Source organism: Aulonocara sp. 'chitande type north' Nkhata Bay, linkage group LG15, assembly GCF_057382095.1.
Source record: "Aulonocara sp. 'chitande type north' Nkhata Bay isolate Kocher_YH1m ecotype deep benthic linkage group LG15, A_spYH_male_GT1.1, whole genome shotgun sequence".
NCBI lineage: Eukaryota > Metazoa > Chordata > Actinopteri > Cichliformes > Cichlidae > Aulonocara > Aulonocara sp. 'chitande type north' Nkhata Bay.
The window spans coordinates 10,023,124-10,041,422 of record NC_141358.1 but is presented as its reverse complement, the minus strand read 5'-3'; the positions used below and the strand labels follow the sequence as shown (position 1 = coordinate 10,041,422).

At 40.4% G+C, this 18,299-nt stretch overlaps 2 protein-coding genes across 5 annotated transcripts; one reads left to right on the top strand and one right to left on the bottom strand.

The window, feature by feature from the left end:
* The first annotated feature begins 24 nt into the window (after positions 1-24).
* LOC147312510 (uncharacterized) lies at positions 25-10,924 on the top strand. Of its 4 annotated transcripts, none has more exons than XM_086263960.1 (14): positions 25-325; positions 1,247-1,440; positions 1,522-1,700; positions 1,867-1,974; positions 2,105-2,198; positions 2,305-2,354; positions 2,462-2,543; positions 4,450-4,535; positions 4,621-4,815; positions 4,918-5,013; positions 5,229-5,357; positions 5,520-5,624; positions 5,807-5,865; positions 8,847-10,924. In XM_086263960.1, exons 2-14 carry the CDS (start codon positions 1,269-1,271, stop codon positions 8,866-8,868), a joined length of 1,377 nt encoding a protein of 458 aa, XP_086120086.1. In that variant the 5' UTR covers positions 25-325; positions 1,247-1,268; the 3' UTR covers positions 8,869-10,924. The 4 variants fall into 4 exon arrangements, with proteins under 4 accessions (XP_086120086.1, XP_086120083.1, XP_086120084.1 ...); XM_086263957.1 differs by having other exon boundaries at positions 5,780-5,865; positions 8,847-9,765; XM_086263958.1 differs by lacking the exon at positions 8,847-10,924 and adding an exon at positions 6,412-6,510.
* On the bottom strand, positions 9,451-18,098 carry LOC147312509 (dihydrolipoyllysine-residue succinyltransferase component of 2-oxoglutarate dehydrogenase complex, mitochondrial-like). The gene is made up of 15 exons (XM_086263961.1): positions 17,967-18,098; positions 14,624-14,657; positions 14,300-14,342; positions 13,978-14,042; positions 13,793-13,867; positions 13,615-13,670; positions 13,417-13,525; positions 13,039-13,173; positions 11,851-11,921; positions 11,640-11,737; positions 11,430-11,560; positions 11,261-11,334; positions 11,075-11,158; positions 10,762-10,929; positions 9,451-10,637 (listed from the first exon to the last, which is right to left on the bottom strand). The coding sequence occupies exons 1-15, from the start codon at positions 18,027-18,029 to the stop codon at positions 10,503-10,505; spliced, it is 1,341 nt and encodes a 446-aa protein (XP_086120087.1). The 5' UTR covers positions 18,030-18,098; the 3' UTR covers positions 9,451-10,502.
* Positions 18,099-18,299: the final 201 nt, after the last annotated feature.

The following is an 18,299-nucleotide window of genomic DNA, read 5'->3' as shown; positions in this document are numbered from 1 at the left end:
TATACAGTCATTGGTCTCTCCCACGTTACAACCACATCCGGTCTCATCTCGATAGGGATTACGGTGAACAGCGCCATCTAGTGCTTATCTATATAAACGAATCAAAGTCTTCACTATTACCATACTTTAAACCATTATTAATTGATATAGGGTACTTTTCTTTCTTTCTTTCTTTTTTTAAAGATGGAAATGGCCGTTTCCAGTGTGCTTCATTTGTTTTTATCGATAATTTTCCGGCCGCCCTCGGATCTTTCATAACTTTCCTTCTCCTGATCAGCCGTTGGATCATCTTCTTAACACTAGAAAACGACAAATTTTTTCCCAGGTAGGCGGATTATTCCTCTGCTATGAACAATAATAAAGGTCTGACAAATAGGATTTTATATAAAAAAGTAAGTATTTGTTTTAATTCCGAATAAAACAGTGTTTCCCCTCTTCTGCTGATCTAACTGTTAACTGCTTGATAAAATGCAGTAGTAGCTAGGTAGCTAGTTAGCTGGCAGCTCTTCTTCTACCTCACTGTTAAATAAATGCGCTGTAAAGTAAGTCATGTTAAGTTCAGTAGATCTTTAAACTTCATGTAAAACTATCCGTGTGTTTGTTTCTGCAGGTTTCTCTATCAGGTTCACATTGCTCATGGAAGTAGTGCATAGCCAGGGGCGTTTCCAGGATTTTTAAATGTTGGGGAAGACAGGAAGTCTGAATATTTAAGCTGATGGAAATACCAGGAGTGGGTTTTTCATGCAAAGATATTTCAAGATTAAGTTCAGTTTTCACTGATGATTGTTGTCTAAAGATTGCCCACAGCCCAGTGTGCTCTCTGCTACTGTGGATAGTGGTGGTAGACTCGGTAGCTTTAATTGTGCCCCATTTTTATATATTTTTGAAGGGGTGCCACACATAACCTTTCTGACAGTTGTCAATATCTGTACATGTTTAGACTTTCATCTCACTTTGTCGGTCGAGTCTGGGTACTTTGCATAGTTGATCACATTTTCTTCTTTTATTGTAGGGCAGTTAAATAGAACTCATCTGAATATTGTAAATCATGCACATCCCTAATAAATTCAGTGTAAAGACTTTCATGTGCAGCTCTTTGCACTCATATAGATGCTAAAGCCTAGAAAGTGGCAGTGCACAGGAGTTTACAAAAATTACACAATGTTGCTTAAACAGTCTAATAGCCTGCAGCAGTGAATCCTACCTGTCTGCTCCTCTTATGTTGTCTTCCAAACATACACTTGAGGTTGTCAGGATCTTGTGCCGTGATGAATAACATCCATGAAGACAGTGTGGATTTTCAGTCCAATTCACAAGAGGAAAAGCAGCAGCTCTCTGTTCAGTCAGTCCTGTCCAGAGGATCCCAGGAGGAAATCAAGTTCACTAAGGGCCAAGCAGGGCACAGTGATGATGAATGCAGTACTGACCTGGAAGACGATAGTATGTTCATGGAGCAAAACAATTCCGTAATAGTAGATGTGTTTTTTATTTACCCGTCACGTCTTCTTATTTTCATTTCAGTTTTCACCTCCAGCAGGAGATTGAATTTGTCCCCATCAGACGTGTATCTAAAGGCCTGCAAGCAGACAGGAGCCGTTCCTGTTTCCTACATCCTCTGCCACTTGGATGATGCTATTCTAGACCTGAATTACTATGGGCTGGGACCTCTGGGGGCCAAAGCTCTGGCTATCCTTCTGAAAGTAATCCTTTTTTCTGGCTATTCATGCAATCCCCAAATTAAGATGGTGTAGGTCATGCTGGATCAAGTTCTGGTCATGTAATGAGTCTGTAACATATTTCAAATGAGTTTGTACTTTTTAAACAATATTGTATCATTTTTTATTAATTTATTTTTTAATGTTTTAGAGTCACGGTGTAGTCACCCACCTCGAGTTGAAAGGGAACTCACTTCAGGCTGAAGGGACACAGTATCTGATGGCGATGCTTTTTGAAAACATCAGCATTCAGAGTCTAGTAACGACTTTAAAAATATCACATTCAAAACTACAGTTTTGTGTAGATGTAATCCTCTTGCTGTATGTGCAAGAGAAATGGCCTTAATGTTATTTAAAAAACAAAAATCTCAATCTTGTCTTTTCTTCAGAATCTTTCTGACAACAAGCTGGGCCTTAAAGGAGCAGAGGTTATCTCCAAAATGCTGTCAGACAATCGTAAGCTCAAATCCATCAACCTCTCAGGTGCTCAGCCAAGTCTTAAGCTATGCTGACATGAACTTCTGTCTATCACTGTAATACAGCAGCGAAATGAAGAAGGTAATTCTCTCATTTCCCTTTGTTCTCTTAGAAAATGACTTTAGTGACGCTGCAGCTAAATGCTTGGCAGAAGCATTAAAGGTGAGTGCAGACTGCCGAATGCCGCATAATGAATTACACATGTCTATATGTGTCACGTCTATATATGCTTTAAGCTGCAATTCAGAATTTTGTTTCCTATCTAACAGAATGATTTTGTGGTCAAAGAGCTTGACCTCAGTTACAACTGCATCTGCGATGCAGGAGGAGAAGACTTGGGTGTCATGTTAGGTACAGATCATCTCTATTTCTGTTCACATTAGATCCTTCAAATTAATGCAAAGCTTTACTTTTATTTTTTGTAAATTAGAAATTCTAATGATGAAGCAGCTTTTGACAATTTTGGAATAGCATCTGGGCTTTAAGCGTTAGGGTAGAAACAAGCTATCCTCACTTTGGAACATCCAGCTGTAAATTTCTCTCTCTCTGCATTGGCTCCCTGTTAAGTCTAGAATTTAAAATTGTTTTCCTTACAAACAGCATTTTGAATAATCAGGCCGTATTAGGACAATATGGACCGTGTAGTACAGCGGTCCCCAACCCCCGGGCCTCGGACCGGTACCGGTCCGTGAGTCGTTTGGTACCGGGCCGCGAGAGTTGAGGCTCAGGTGTGAAATGTATAGTTTTCAGGGTTTTTATCAGTTTTCAGCGTTATTTTGTTGTCGTTTTTATCGTTTACTTGGGTTTCCTTGGGCTTTTCAGGTGTGTTATGAATAAATGTTCTTTTTTTCGGTACCAGTACTAGTTTTATTTTGTTGTATTTATCCGCGACACCTTAAAGGCCGGTCCATGAAAATATTGTTGGGCATAAACCGGTCCGTGGCGCAAAAAAGGTTGGGGACCGCTGGTGTAGTACCATATTGTCCTAATAGAGAACTTCACTCTTCACTCTCTGGTGTTTCTCTACTTTTAAGATTTGACTTTTTGATGAAGTTTATAGTTAGGGCTGAATCAGGTGACTCAGAAGGATCCCTTAGTTACTTGTTATAGGCACAAACTGCTGTGTGACTTCCTGTGATCCACTGAGCATTTCCTCTCCGCTCACCTTGTCAGCACTCAGCATGTCATTAGATTCGGCCTTCTCTCTCTGCGAGTTGTGCTCTCTCTCCCATCACCCACAATCAGTTGCCACTGATGGCTACCCCCTCCCTGTTTCCGTGAAGATAGGAAGTACCTTGAGGCAATTTTGCACCGTATAAATAAACCTTCATGTGGGAGGACACCTCTGTAGTGATAACAAAGAATATTATAGATCATGCAATGAGAGTCAGGGAAAGAAAGTTGCTAAAAAGCTGAGGATTATAGCTTCTTATTAGTAGATATACTGTGAAGGCTGTTTGAGCATTATTGTTCTTGTTGTTGAGTTTCCTTCCATTATGAAATATAGTCAGTGTGCCCTTATGATATTATACTATATCATTGTAGTAGTTTAAGTATTTTAGAGAAAAAGACAAATTCTGCTGCACGGCATTGATTCTCAAAATGGGTGTTGTAGCCTCCTGGTGGGCTGTGGAAGTATTGCAGGTGGTTCATTTTGTGATTTTAACTACCGGTAAAAAGTCACATTATATATTTACATACATTACATACATTTCCATACATATAGCTACTATTTAAATAAGAAATAGAACTGAAACAAAAAAAAGGGGATTTTAAAATAACACATTTTTTAATTTTCTGACTGTTTTTGGTCTTGAACTCGAACTTGAATTTATATCTCGTCAGCAGTAGGGAAGAAATAAAACTGAAGCAATGGCTGTCTGGTAGTAGAAGTAAAGCCAGCAGAGCAAATTAGCAGGCAATCAAAATGCATCAACAAAACATAAAGAACTAAATACTATATACTTCATCTTATTCCGTGTGATGATCAGATGTACTTTGGTTGGGCAGCATTTGATTTTCAGCAGTTTGAAGTCCTGGATTGGCTGCTGTACAGACTTTCTAAACTAAAGTAATTATGAAAACAAACAAGCAGGCCTATAAAAGAGAAATGTGACCCACTGATATATTACTTAATAGTAAAGTATTAAGTATTCCTAAAGTATTTCTTGAACTTGAGAAAATTTTACATGTAGCTTGTAGATTAGTCTCAAATGTATTGTGACTTTGTAAAAATGTGTATTTCACTTCCTTGTAGCAGAGAACATCGGTATTGAAGTCCTAAATCTGAGCTGGAATCACTTTCTTATACGTGGCAATGCGGCTCTGATTGCTGGTCTAAAGGTGACTAAAATGACACACTCGAGCAAAGAGTTCAGTTTTGTTAACTCTCGTTGCTGACCTTCTCTCCCCCCTTTTCTTTCCTCAGGTAAACGCAACACTGAAGCAACTCCAGCTGTCGAACAGTGGATTTGGCCGTCCAGAGGTACAGCTGATGGCTGAAGTGCTGCAACAAAATGACACACTTGTGCTGCTGGACCTCAGCATTAACTGTGTGGACGATGAAGCTGTAAGGCTGCTCTGCCAGGGCCTGGCCACCAACGAAACCCTCGAGGTTCTCAAAGTGAGTAAAAGACTCCTGCAGCAATACTTCATTGTAACGATTTTAACGTCATTGCACCCTATGAATTTGAGATCATGTTTGGTCTTTGCGTGTGCGTTTCAGCTCTCTCGCAACCCCATAACAAAAATCGGAGCCGCCACGCTGCTCAGAACGGTTAAAAACAACATGAAATCAGCACTGGAGGAGATCGATATTTCTGTAAGTGCCGCGAAAGAATATAAGCTGAGGTGTAAATAAAAGTAGTATCTGTTTTAATTTACAGTCTGTTTTTGGTTAATGACGCATTTGTTGTAATTTTGCCTCTGTACACCACCGCAGTGGAGTACATTTTTGTACACAAGCCCCCAAAAGTAATTAGATACACAATCACAATATTATATGATCATAATATGTCTGTGACTGTGTGAGTGCAGAGTGTGCTTGTCTGTGAGACCTTTGTGGAGCTGCTGGAAGAAACCCGCGTGACCCGCCCTGCTCTGCGGTTCCAGTATTATATTCTGCCCTCCGTCACCAAGAACTTATTGGCACTTGGGATCTTTAAGGTACATTGTCAAGAAGGCTGAGAAAACTGGTGATGGGAAAAGATGGGAAAATCAATAAAATCATTTCTGCTTTTTCAGTTCATACTTCAGAAGTCTTAGCAGCCTCTTTAACATGCTTTCAACTGTAAAACAAGATCTCTCTCTATATGTTTTTTTCCGTAGAAGTTCTTTGAAGAGCAAAATAAGAGCATCATGGATTTCTTCCAGGCTCTGGACAAAGAGGGAACCATGAAAGTCTCCACCTCTGCCTTCAGGAAGGCTGTAAAGGTCAGGCTAACGGTTTGTCATGCTGCAGTGATAATGTAATAATGCACCTCATGAGCAACGATAGCAAATCTATGACAGAATGTTAACTTAGTAAGTTGTAGCTCCCACTCTTGCGTGAATGAGCGATTGGGAAATTGAACTTGTCACACATGCAGGAAGCTAACATACCTCTGGATCAACAGCAGCTTGGCTGGTTGGTCAGGAAGTTTGACAAGAACTGCACGGCAACCATAGTGTACAGGTTAGTCTGCAAACACACAAACAGCAGCACATGATGACCCCTGATGATGTCTTTAACAAATGCAGTTCATTTATTCTAGTTTGCCTGGGTTTTTGAAAACCTGGACAGCACTGAGGTTAAATAAAAAAAGTTTATTTTCTTGTTCTTTTCATTTAGAAATCCAAGTTTGACAGAATCATCTTAACTTGGGCTTTTTTACCCCGCAGTATTTTCAATAATATTTTTATTGTCTTCATTTGAACACAGAGTTCAGTGAGGTTGTTTTTTATGTGTGGATGATAGACTGTATATAAATGATGGACGTAGGCACTGTGCTGTCATTGGTTAGTGATGTCCCATTGTGAAATCTCAAACTAAGCTGCTTTGCATCCTGTTTCATCCATACATCCATTTTAAAAACAGTCTGGGGTGTGAAGTAAGCCTTTAAATGTAATCAGGGGTGTTTCAAGTTCAACACTTACTAACTGAGAAATATCTTCAGAACGTCGTCTGTCAGCCATGAATATAATGTCAGGTTCTCTTTAAACTGTGTCTCTATTTTTGCAGTCAGCTGACTGAGCTGTCATAGACGTGGAGACACAGTATCACTAACAGGAAGATTTGGGAGGGCTGTTGACATCTTTAAATAAATGTTGTTGGAGTTTATACTTGATTTTCTCCTTAATATGCAGTAGTTCCTTCATTGATTTCTAGTATAACTTTCAACTAAAAGCACAGTTTCGCAATTTTTTCACAGTTTTAGCTAAATCCAAATCGGTCCACTTCAGTGTGTACACTTGAACCTGTGACATCAACCAGCTGCACTAACCTCAGTGCTGTGAGCTGTGGCTCGGCCGGCGGGGTCCTCTGCCTCATTCTCTCCATCCAAAATAATCTTCTGGTATGACAACAGAACAAGAGGAGGAAGAAGAAAAGAGCTGGGGTCCATATCAAAGGACAGAGGCGACACAAAGAATAGGGCCAGATGCGAGCCAGTTGTTTCACCACATTCGTTAGCTTTGAATGAAATGGCCCGCAAAGGAAACGGTACACTTATGAATATGCATGCAGAGCATTACTTATGCAGGCCCTGCCGAATGGGATTACTATTATTATTAAGAGTGTGCAGAATTGAATTGTCTCAAGGTGCGATATCGAGCAGCGCTATCGGTTTCTGCCAGGTGGCTCCAGATGCAGCTACAGAGGAGACAATGACACAACGCATGGTCTCATCTGCGTCGGCTTTTTGTGTCACAATTAAACGGCTTTTTGTGATACAACTATGGGTGATCAGAAGATGCGTCACCCTTTAAATTGACAGTTTAATTATCATTATTCTTTTGAATATTTTATCAGAGATTTAGCTTTGTTTTGAAACCTTTAAGTGAAAGGAGCCCCAGTTATTAGTTTTTTAACAGGCATGTGTTACAAAGAAACTTGGAGTAACAGTTCCATAGATTTGTCTACGAGATGAGCTACAGGTGTCAGCAAACCACCGTCTGTTTTGGTTGGTGCTTCTTTCACTCTTTCTGGATCTTCCTAAACATGAATGTTGACCTCTATGTCAACACCTGGGCTTTATTGTCAATGCTGCTGAAACAGGTTTTGTAGAATCCAGATCCAGACTGAATCCAATTTTGAGCCCATCTGTATGCTTCAGTATGCAAACTATAAGGACTAAAGTACTGGGCCACACCTCTTCGTCTTTGAATTTAAGGGGGGTTTCAGTCCTTTTCCACATGAAATCAAGCACCCAGCCTTGCAGTCTACGTTTGCAAACCTGTGTGAAAGAACGGGTCGTTCTAAAGAGCTCACTGAATCCAAGTGTGGTGTTGTAACGGGATGCCCTTGTCAGTTTGTGAAATTTCTTCCTTCCTAGATATTTCACCATCAACTATAAGCGGTATTATTGCAAAGTGAAAGCATTTAGGAACAAGTGCAACAAAGGCATGAAGTGTATTAGAAGGTAGGAGACAGTAGCAAAGGCAGGAATGTGGACCTGAGAGTATGGGATCAGCTGTGGAGGTCCCTGGAGGGAGCAGCAGAAAGGAAAGAGTAGATTTTTCATGCATTAGTGTGAGGTTGCTTAAAAAAAACCTAGAAAAAAGTCACAAAAATCATAAACTGTATTAACAAACAGTTTACCTGCATCTGGTGTTTGGCAGCTGGATTGTTCCAAGCAACATGAAGAACTTGCCACAGGTCTTTTGTGGGCTTCAGGCTTTCACTCCTTTTTACAGGACACTGTCTTCTTGTTCTAACTGATTCTGGCTCAGTTTGGCTTTTCTGTCATGCTCATTGATGCTAAATGAATTTGGGACCAATCAGAGGTTTCGCCGATAAGACTGGAGGATGAACTGAAAAAAAAAAAACTAAACTGAACTAAACATCTTAAGTGCTTCAATTTTTTATGCAGTACTGCTCCCAAAAAACCTGTACATAGAGTGTACTCAGCTTTTTAAATCAGCTGTCCAGTAATGGACACATTTCTCTTAATGTACTTTTTCAGCTGGACTAAAATATAATTCTTTATATAACAGTATTGCCACAATGAGCTTGTTTTGAAAGCGAGAAAAAAAATAACAGAATAATTTAGGTAAATTATCTCTCTGATGTGGCTTAATCAAAACAAACAGCTAGCTGCCAATTTCTAATGGGCCATCTTTCATCTGAATGGACACAAAGACTTGAAACCCACGTCTTATTGAGCAGTCCCATTGGAAATTCACAGATTTGGCCAAATTTTGAAGACGAAACATAAAACCTGCCAACAGGCCCTTCAGATATCTATGCACCCACTGGCATACGCTGCCAATTATCATGATCTCAAAAGCGCTAATGGAATCTTGAGCGGTAATAAAAGTAAATAATTAAATTAAAGGAGCTCTTGTATCATTGTTTGCTGTATTCAGGCCCATTAGAACCTCCAGTATTCTCATGGTAATGTAATGTTTTGGTTTTTTGTGCCCGCGTAATGAATTCTGTGTTTTTCCTCCAAACAGTGTTGTTCAGACATTTGTGTAGGTGCTGGCAGAGAAACAAAGACGTACATTAGGACCCATTGTGCCCTGTGATTATTAAAGTAAACAGAAATACTGAAGAGGTATCATACACAGCTGCAAACACTTGAGCCTGTTTTTGTGAAGTGGGAGAAAGGGCCAAGCAACCCTCAAGACTTTGTCAGAGATGATCCCATTATTTGGAGCTTCTCAAGAGCTGAGCGGCAGGCTGGCTAATGAGGCTTTGAAGATCCACCGCTGGCACACAACTCACATGCGGCAGAGAATTCGGGGAGCGAAACAGAATCTGGCACGAGATAAAATGTTTTAGCCAAGATCGGCCGCAAAGACGTCCATTACCTCGGCGCTCTGCTTTTATTTTGCCGGCATTGCTTTTCCAAGACCTTTTAAAAAGAGACAAAGACTTTCCAGGAGATGAATGTGAATGTGTAATGTCCAGTTCATCTGCAAAAAGACAAGGGTTTTTTTGAAAGATCAGGAGTAAAGTTGGGATAATTCACTAGACTTCTTCAGAGACTTCTTGAAAATAGCATGAGGAGAATAGAACACCTATGTATGAACATGAAGAAGAAAAGTGTGAGACAAGTTTCAGTACATATAAATCAAGAGATTTAATGTTTGAAATTGTTTCTTTAAATAAGTAGAAGCATTTCATATACGAGACTGGACAATGAAAATGAATGTTCCAGCATAAAAACCTGCAAATTGTGCACTTTGAACTTTACTTCGAACATATTTTTCATAAAGTAACAAATTGTGTGCATCTAGGTAAAAAAGCATGAGGTTTTTGTTATGTACAGTTTCTGCTGAACAAAAATGAAATGTTCGTTTGTTTTACTAAATAACTGATAACAGTTGGATCAGCGCATGTAACCTTGACAACAGTGAGCGAGGCAAGTTTATACTAGATCGCTATATACAACACAGGACAGGCAGGAATATGATTAAACCAAGTCAAACAGAGAGTTGATGTGGACTTAAAGGCATGGCACTGCTGTACACACAAGTTCCATACAAAGACCTGGTTTCCTGGTTACTGACTCATTTTCTCCAGGCTGTTGCCGGTTACAGTGTCTAACCAAAGCAATCTGTGAAACCTGTGTTAACATCAACATCTTGAACTAATCTGAATTATCCCTGTTCGGCCCTACTGTGGAAAAAGTGGCGCAAGAGCACTAATTAACAAGCGGGGGGGAAATGTTATGCAAGCAGCTGCTGTCTGGAAAAGCCATTCTGTTTTATGATTATACAACTGTGATGAGAGTGAGTTTGCATACCGCTTCATTCATCTGAAGGCTTCATAACGCATCTTTAGACAGGCTTATGTGGAGTTAAAGCCAGAGTTTTGTCTTGTTTTTGAAGTTATTTCCATTTGATTAATTCAAACGTCGTAAAAGAATTACTGATCAAAGTAGCAAACTTTTAGTTTCATCAATTTAGGCAACTTGACAGATACGTTACAGGTAATGTCATGCATTTAAGTGCAATGAGCATTGGAACACAACCCCGGTACGCCCCTGTAGTATCAACACTTGTAAAAAACAATAGTGGTACAGGCTATTTTGTGCGTTTTCTGTGATGTGGAGTTCATTTTTATGCAGCCGAGTATCTTTAAATAAGAATTTAGTGGCGGAAACGTCACATTCCCAGGAGCAGGACTCTTGGATCTTCCACCACCGCTTTGATCTTGCGTAAAAAGGTGACGGCTTCTCTGCCGTCAATGAGTCGGTGATCGTACGTCAATGCCACGTACATCATGGGCCGGATCTCAACCTGCCAAAGCAGACAGTAGTTAGTAGTCTTAAAAATATTATATATGAAAAACTGTATACTGATTCTAGGATTATAATTTAAAGAAAGAAGAGCTCTGTATTTCATCAGTTAACACAATTCTCACCTTGCCATTGACGGCCACAGGTCTGTCAAAGATGCCATGCATGCCCAGGATGGCAGACTGCGGTGGGTTAATGATGGGCGTGCCAAACATGGAGCCAAACACGCCACCGTTGCTGATGGTGAAAGTGCCTCCGTCCATATCCTCGACAGCGAGCTCGTTTTTACGAGCCTGAGGAACAAAACGCAAAGGAATTACTCATTTATTCAGGGGTGCACAGGAACAACAAATATCTGAAAGACTGCTTTTCCCAGTGAGATGAAATGGTTCAAAACGAAATGATTCTAGGACGTCTGTGCTGTCTCTCATCATTTACCTTTTCTCCCAGAGCATTAATGGCTTTCTCAATGTCAGCGAAGTTCATGGTCTCAACATTCCGGATCACAGGTACAACAAGCCCCTAAAAGTCAAACCTGGTTAATGTCTGATCCATGTTACCTGGAGCAAAAATTGAAGGAGTCAAGAGATCTAACAGCAGTTTACAGAGACTCAAATCTCATACCTTTGGAGTGGCCACGGCAACGCTAATATCTACATAATCTCTGTAGACGATCTCTTTGGTTATGTCATCAATAACTGCAAAAGCATTTTGTAAAATAACAAAAAGAAGTTTTAATCAGTAAAGTTGGCCGCTTGAGTGTGTGAGAGTGGAGATGTTTGTGTGTTCTTACCAGCGTTGACGGCTGGTTGGTCGATCAGAGCGTGTGCAGCAGCCTTAACAAACGCCGACATAAAACCCAGTTTGGTGTCGTGCTTCTTTAAGAAGGCGTCCTTGTGGAGTTTTCTCAGCTCGTGAATGTTGCTGAAATTTTGAACATTGGAGAAAAAGATGGAAATCGGGAGCCTTAGGTACAGCTCAAAAAATCTGGACTGATGCTCACCTCATGTCTACCTCATTGAAGGTAGTCAGCATGGCGCAGGTGTTCTGAGCCTCCTTCAGCCTCTGAGCGATCCTCAGCCTCATGCGGTTCATCTTCACCTGGACACGGGAAACAACGGTCGTCGTTATGCTGCTGTATTTTGAGGCCAAATTATTACAGACGTTGACGTAACAGAGGAATATATGAAATGTTGTGTCAACGAGTGTGTTACCCTGCTTTCTCCTCTCACTCCTGGAGCTGCTGTGGGGGCTGGAGCTGCAACAGTGGGTTTGACAGCAGAAACTAAGTAAAAACATAAAGACATATTAATAATTAAACAAAAATCATTCATTGATTAATACATAGCTCTTGTAAAACAAAGGTGTGAGAGCCAACATGAACTGATTGTAACTAGTGCTGTCAATAGATTTAAAAAAATTAACTAGATAATCGTACAATTTTCTGTAATTAATCGCATTTACTTGATCAATAGCCTGGTTGCAATTACATTTTTTCAACTTTATATTTAAGCTTGTAACTGACATTCATGCAATATAATGAAGTAAATGCAGAAAGACACAAAGAATGTGTGCTTAAATTCAAAGAGAATTGGAATAGTTTTCTTCAGTCTTTTAGCACAGGTTCTCTCCTGTGAAATACACCTTTTAAAACAAACCTATATGCTAATATATATTAGTGCTGTCAAACAATTAAGATGTTTAATCAGATTCATTACACAGGGTTACTGTGGATTCATTTTGATTAATCATGATTAAATATCATTCATTTTTATTCTATATTAATCGCATTTCATTTTGCATGAGCAAACAGACTCGAGAAAAAAGGGAAAATATACACACTTAACATGTTTATTGAACATCTTGAACATTAATGTTAACAAAAAACTCTCTCTGTCACTCTTGGGGAGTCACTTCAAGTCCTTAAAACGAGGAACAAAAGCTCTGTAAAGCACGTGTTCTCAATTATGTTAATACGTCTGCAGTTTGTCGCAACTTGACAATTGTGTCAGTCAATATGTCCGAGGTAGACTTACTGAGCCCCCGATGCTGCGTGAGTGATTTGTCGCAAGCTGGGTGACGTGTTAGAAGCCCAATGTGCGTTTATAATCTTCCATATTGAGTTGACTGGTTCAGCTGCCCGTCACCACCAGATCTACTGCCCATTTGCGCATGTGCGAAGGTAACTCTACTTGGACAACCTGCCCAAAATGCGTTGACAGAAACATTTGAGGGATTTTGAGTCATTCTGCACTCCAGATGCGTTAAAAATTTTAATCGTGTTGACCGTGATGGCGGATTAACTTGTGTTAACGTGTTAATTTTGACAGCACTAATTGTAACCTAAAAAGATGCAGAGGTACACATGAGTACACAGTCAGCAACTACATAAAACTACACACCAGGCTTGGGTTGGGCGGGCTGTGGTGGTGGTGGTGCTGGAGGAGTGGCAGCTGGGGCTGCAGGTGGAGGAGAGGTTTCGGCTGCTGGAGGTGGTGCATCTGTAGCTTGGGAGGGGGCAGCTTTGGCAGCAACAGCTGAGAAGAAAGAAGTAGAGAAGGACAAATACAGTATAGGTGCAATGATTGCCATATTATATTTTGCTTCCAATTTCCATAACATTAAAAATCCGATTTTTTTCTCATCCGTAGGACATTCACAGCAAAATTTGCAACACACATGTTTTAAACACCAAATAGAACTAATATTACATGTTCTGTCTTTGATTTTTCCCATGTATTGTAAACTGGGCTCAAGTTACTGAAAATAAACAGGCAAACCTCCTTTCCGGAGTTTAAAGAGAGGCGTTCCTCCTTCTACCTTCCCTCCGTCAGGCACCAGTAACTCCTCGATGACACCGGCTGCAGGAGCGGGGACTTGCACCGAGGTCTGGAAGCACAAGACAAAGAAATCTGTCGTAATTTTAACAACACCCCCACCCTCCAAAAATAGACCGTCTCACGTTTCCTCTGTCACACCTTGTCAGTCTCGATTTCGCAAACCACTTCATCCTCTGACACGGAGTCGCCCACAGCTGGAAATGAATCGATAAAAACAATCAATCCGAAAGCATGCATCGCATGTGTTGAACATTTACCACCAATATTCGGCTTATTCTCACGGTCAGTCATTTGTGGCATATTTATACACACCAACCTTTCTCCCACCTCACATCCCCCTCTGTAACTGATTCTGCAAATGCAGGAGTTTTGACTGTGACCACTTCATCCCCTGTGGAAAAAAAAACAAGCAAATGCAAAAACATTTTGCAGTCAGTTAAATGCAGAACAGATACAAAGCATGATGCTGACATTGGTTAAAGACATAGATGTGATACATACTGTGGTGAGCAGATGTCTTAAAGTATCTTATTTGGTAGATATTGGCTGATGATGGAAAATCACATCTAAATGTCAAGAAGAAGGGATTTATTTTGATTGGAAAAAACAAAAAAAATACATAGATAAAAGCATGTATTAAGGGATTCAGTGTGTGGTATTATTTATCACCCGGCTGATCTATTTTTGATTAGGTCTAGCTCACATTAAGTGTTAAATGACGGCGTTAAAAAGCACATGCAGCACTGTCACACTTAAAGATCAAATATTTCGATTCATTCTGTACAGCGGACGACATTTTTGTGTACATGAGAAACAAACTTACGGCTGAGGTTTCCTGTAAACGATCTGGCTGCAGATGGTGTGGCCTTGAGGGGAACAAACAAAAGACACGGAAAGAAAATCAGCACAAACTGCCGCTGCTTTTCCTCATGCTCTAACATAAGATATGAGTGGAGCTTTCTGAAAGCTGCAGTTAACCACTTGTGGGCTCCTCAGGCATCTTCGCCATTCAGCCAGCATTACTTATTCTGCTTCAGACAACCCGCTAATTGAGCATGGTTATTCATGAGAGACCGGATAAAAAGAGTGGCCCGAAATCCAGGCTCTAAAATCCACCTGAACGCTCCGTCCACTCAAGCATGCTTACCTGATGTTTTCTGTCGGACCAGCACATCACTGAGCTGTAAAGATATGAAAAAAAGAATTAGATTAATTAGAGCAGCTGTAACTAGGAATTATTTTCATCCTCTAATAAACTGCAGACTGTTTTGCTTCATTTCGATTTAAATTTTTTTTTTTTTTTTTACAGAGGCTGTGCTTTTTTTTTTTTTTTTTGACCAGAAGATATAACTTCGCAGTTATCCACCCACTCACTGTCCCATCCATCCACTTATTCGATTAAGGGTGTAGAGAAAATTTAAATCTTGCTTCATTTTCAGTGAATTACTTGATCAGGTGTTGCTATTTTACAATGTGTTAATCACCTTTTACGTTTTCATTTATTTAAATGAAATAACGACATTTGGTCTCTCTGTATCGATACAATATTGCCAATAAAAAACATCTACTGCGCTGTAATGATTGATTCTCTTTCATTCTTTCTTCTCTCCCTTTTCACTTTTCCCCAGTGGAAGATAAACAGTCTGAAAATCCTTCATACTTTTAAATTTCAGCTATAGCCACAAGATTTTTCCAGTGCTGACAACACAGGCTTCTGTAAGGCCACTCCGCTGCAGCCTGATATAAGTCGTCTGTGTATTTTAGAGGAGAGGTATGTCTAGTTATGACTGCTTTTACAGTAATGTTTGTCTGGCGGTGTCACTTGTGCCCCAGAGCTAAACTTGCTTACTCTGGGCTTGCCGGAGCAGGGTGGAGTTGTCAGAAAGTACTATTCAAAGTACTCGGAGCACGCAGCCAAGTGTTAACAGCTTGATAAACCACTGGCTCATCCTGCGTTACCGCTTTCAGTGTGTCCCCAAGCGTTTTTCCAGTAAAAATAATATATGGAATTAAAAAATACAGATCTTTTACGTGATTACACACCCTGCTTAACTGAATGCAAACTTTTCCAGATGTTACCTGGTGGACGTGCACGTGAGAACACAAATGTCACGCGTGTCTGATCGGACATTAAGTGGATGTCCCGTTTTCCTGCACGCCCTATCCTGGCAGCACCACACCTAAACCAAATGAAGCCGTGGGAACATGGCTCGAGTGGACTGTTTCCCATCTGAGCTAGATATGAGAAAGAGAAACTTTGAAGACTGTCATAACTGGATTCACCACACATCTGTGCGACATCGGAGTTGCACGCATGAAAACAAATCTAAATAATTTCCCCTAGCGATCAATAAAGTATTCTGATTCTGAAATTAATATTTGTATTTGAAATGGCACAGATTTTATGCAACCAGCACTAGAAGTACACCAGCTTGTTTTGTGTCTTTTCCTGCTCTTGAATAGGGCTGCCACGATTAGTCGACTAGTCACGATTACGTCGACTATCAAAATTGTCGACGACTAATTTAATAGTCGACGTGTCGTTTGAAGCTTTGTAAGATCCCAAAAGACGCAGGAATAAGTAGTAGTATTTAAGAGTGTAACAACGGACTGAAACAGAAAATGGCAGCATTGCATGTTCAAGGATGCCAGCTGCCGTTAAACTCCGAAGAAGAAGAAGCAGTGTCCCAGAATTCATAGCGCGGCCCTGCTCAATTTTCAACAATGGCGGCAGCTAGTTAGTTTTAATATTACTCTTATTATTCTTTCTGGGTCACAAAATAAACGTTCAACATATTTTCAGGCGAGAATGTAGCTGTGTAAACCTCAAATATCTGCTCAGTTTATCAAGACACCACATATTTTCAAAAGCGCTCCGACGTTTTCGGAGACGTCTGTTACCCACTAGCTCGATAGCTAGCCGGGGGCAAGGCTCACTAGAGCCGGTGAGAGCACATACCTTAAACTTAAAGCTGTAAGCTAATGATAGTTATATAAGAGCAGATGCTGCTTGTGCAATAAGCTGTACGTTTTACATCCAATTGATGCACGATCTGATAAGTCGACTAATCGCAAAAATAATCGGTGACTAGTCGACTATTAAAATAATTGTTTGTGGCAGCCTTACTCTTGAACCACCTCACTAATGAAATTTGAAGGTACAGTCAGTTTTTCTAGGTTATTAAATGGTAAATAAAATATTGTACTCATAAATATACAGTGACTAGTGTGTAATTACGTCTTCCAAGAAATGAATCCCTTGTCATAAATGTAGAATGAATGCAATAAAAACACATGCCTTGCCATTTTATCCACAGTGGACGAGATAAACGTCACTGTTCCACCTTCTAGTGTTTTATATACATGGCTAGAGGCTAGCCACATACATAATAAACCGATTTGTACACCATAGTACAAAAACAGAATTCAGTTGACTGCAATCTACTGACATCTAGTGTTGAAATTTCCCACACTGTACCTTTAACTATAACTTAGATTGACTAATTAAAACAACAATTCATCAGAGCCCTACTTGTAAGCGTGGGATGTACCGATTGTGAAATTCTGGCCTCACGTGTATTTTTAAATTAATCATTTGGCAAATTTTTGTTTATTTGTTTTGTTTATTCTGTTACTGTATTTATTACCTCATGAACTAAACTGCCCTAATGTCATCTTTAGACACAAAAATGTTGTAACACAACAAATAAAACATTTGTTAGTGCCAACTGCAGGGAAACTTATTTTCCCATAGCCCGCTATCATTTAAAAAAAGTCAATGAGAGCCTAAAAATCTGTGCATTCCTATTATAAAAATCCAGCTGATGTGTGTGCAGTATTAAAAAAATAAGCATGCAGCACAACTGTGTCATCGCAAAGCCACCAACATGACTTAAAGAGGAGTCCACACTTTTTTTTTTTTTTGAGGCTTCAGGGAAAATGCCAGCCTTTAATCTGCACTCCAAGTAACTGATAACCAACACAGCTCAACCAGGAGCTGTGTTGATAGCCAAGATAACCATTATCAGCACAGCTCTGCAGACTGAACTCACTGACAACACACTCATGAGAAGTACAGTTCAACTCTGAGGAGACACTTAGTACCATCCAGCTCATATTTCAGCACATGCATCTGCACGCACTGCTGGACTTGTGAAGGAAAAGCCATGCTATCTGTTACACACACGTCGGACACGGGCTATTTCTACACACAAACATCATCCTATTTCAGACTGTGCCTGTCACATATAGCAGTGTACAGCAACTGCTGGGCTTTCAAAACTACCAAGAAACAAAACAGTTAGCGGGACAGTGAACGGGTGGGTGTGCGGGACCTCTTCACAAACTTGTGCTGCCTCTCAGTCAGTGTGCCTGCAGGTCTGTCCCTGGTGACGAGGCCCTGCGTTTACGAGCTAACAAGCTAGCCATGTTGTAACTCCTCGAAGCGCTTTTAAAACACAGACTCGTTTGGCTATTTCTTCCCAGCCTACCTGACGAGCCGCTGACAGGGAGCGGCACAGCGTCCGGTAAACACGCGGAGATCGCGATAACATAGCGTGGCCGGGGAGTGTCTGCCTGGTCCTGACAGCGGTTGAAGCGGCTGTACGGAAGCCCGGCAGAGCTCTAAGAATGGGAGGAACCACTGCGGCTGGACTGGAGGGGTCCACCGTAGCGGGCGGTGGGAGCAGACTGGATATTACTCACACTCCGGTCATAGTTCGCCTCACCATGAACTTTAATCCTTTAAATATTGTCATTAAAATTAAATAAATTTAGCTTTTCTTATTATAACATAATGAAAATAATTTATTTAACAGGACTGT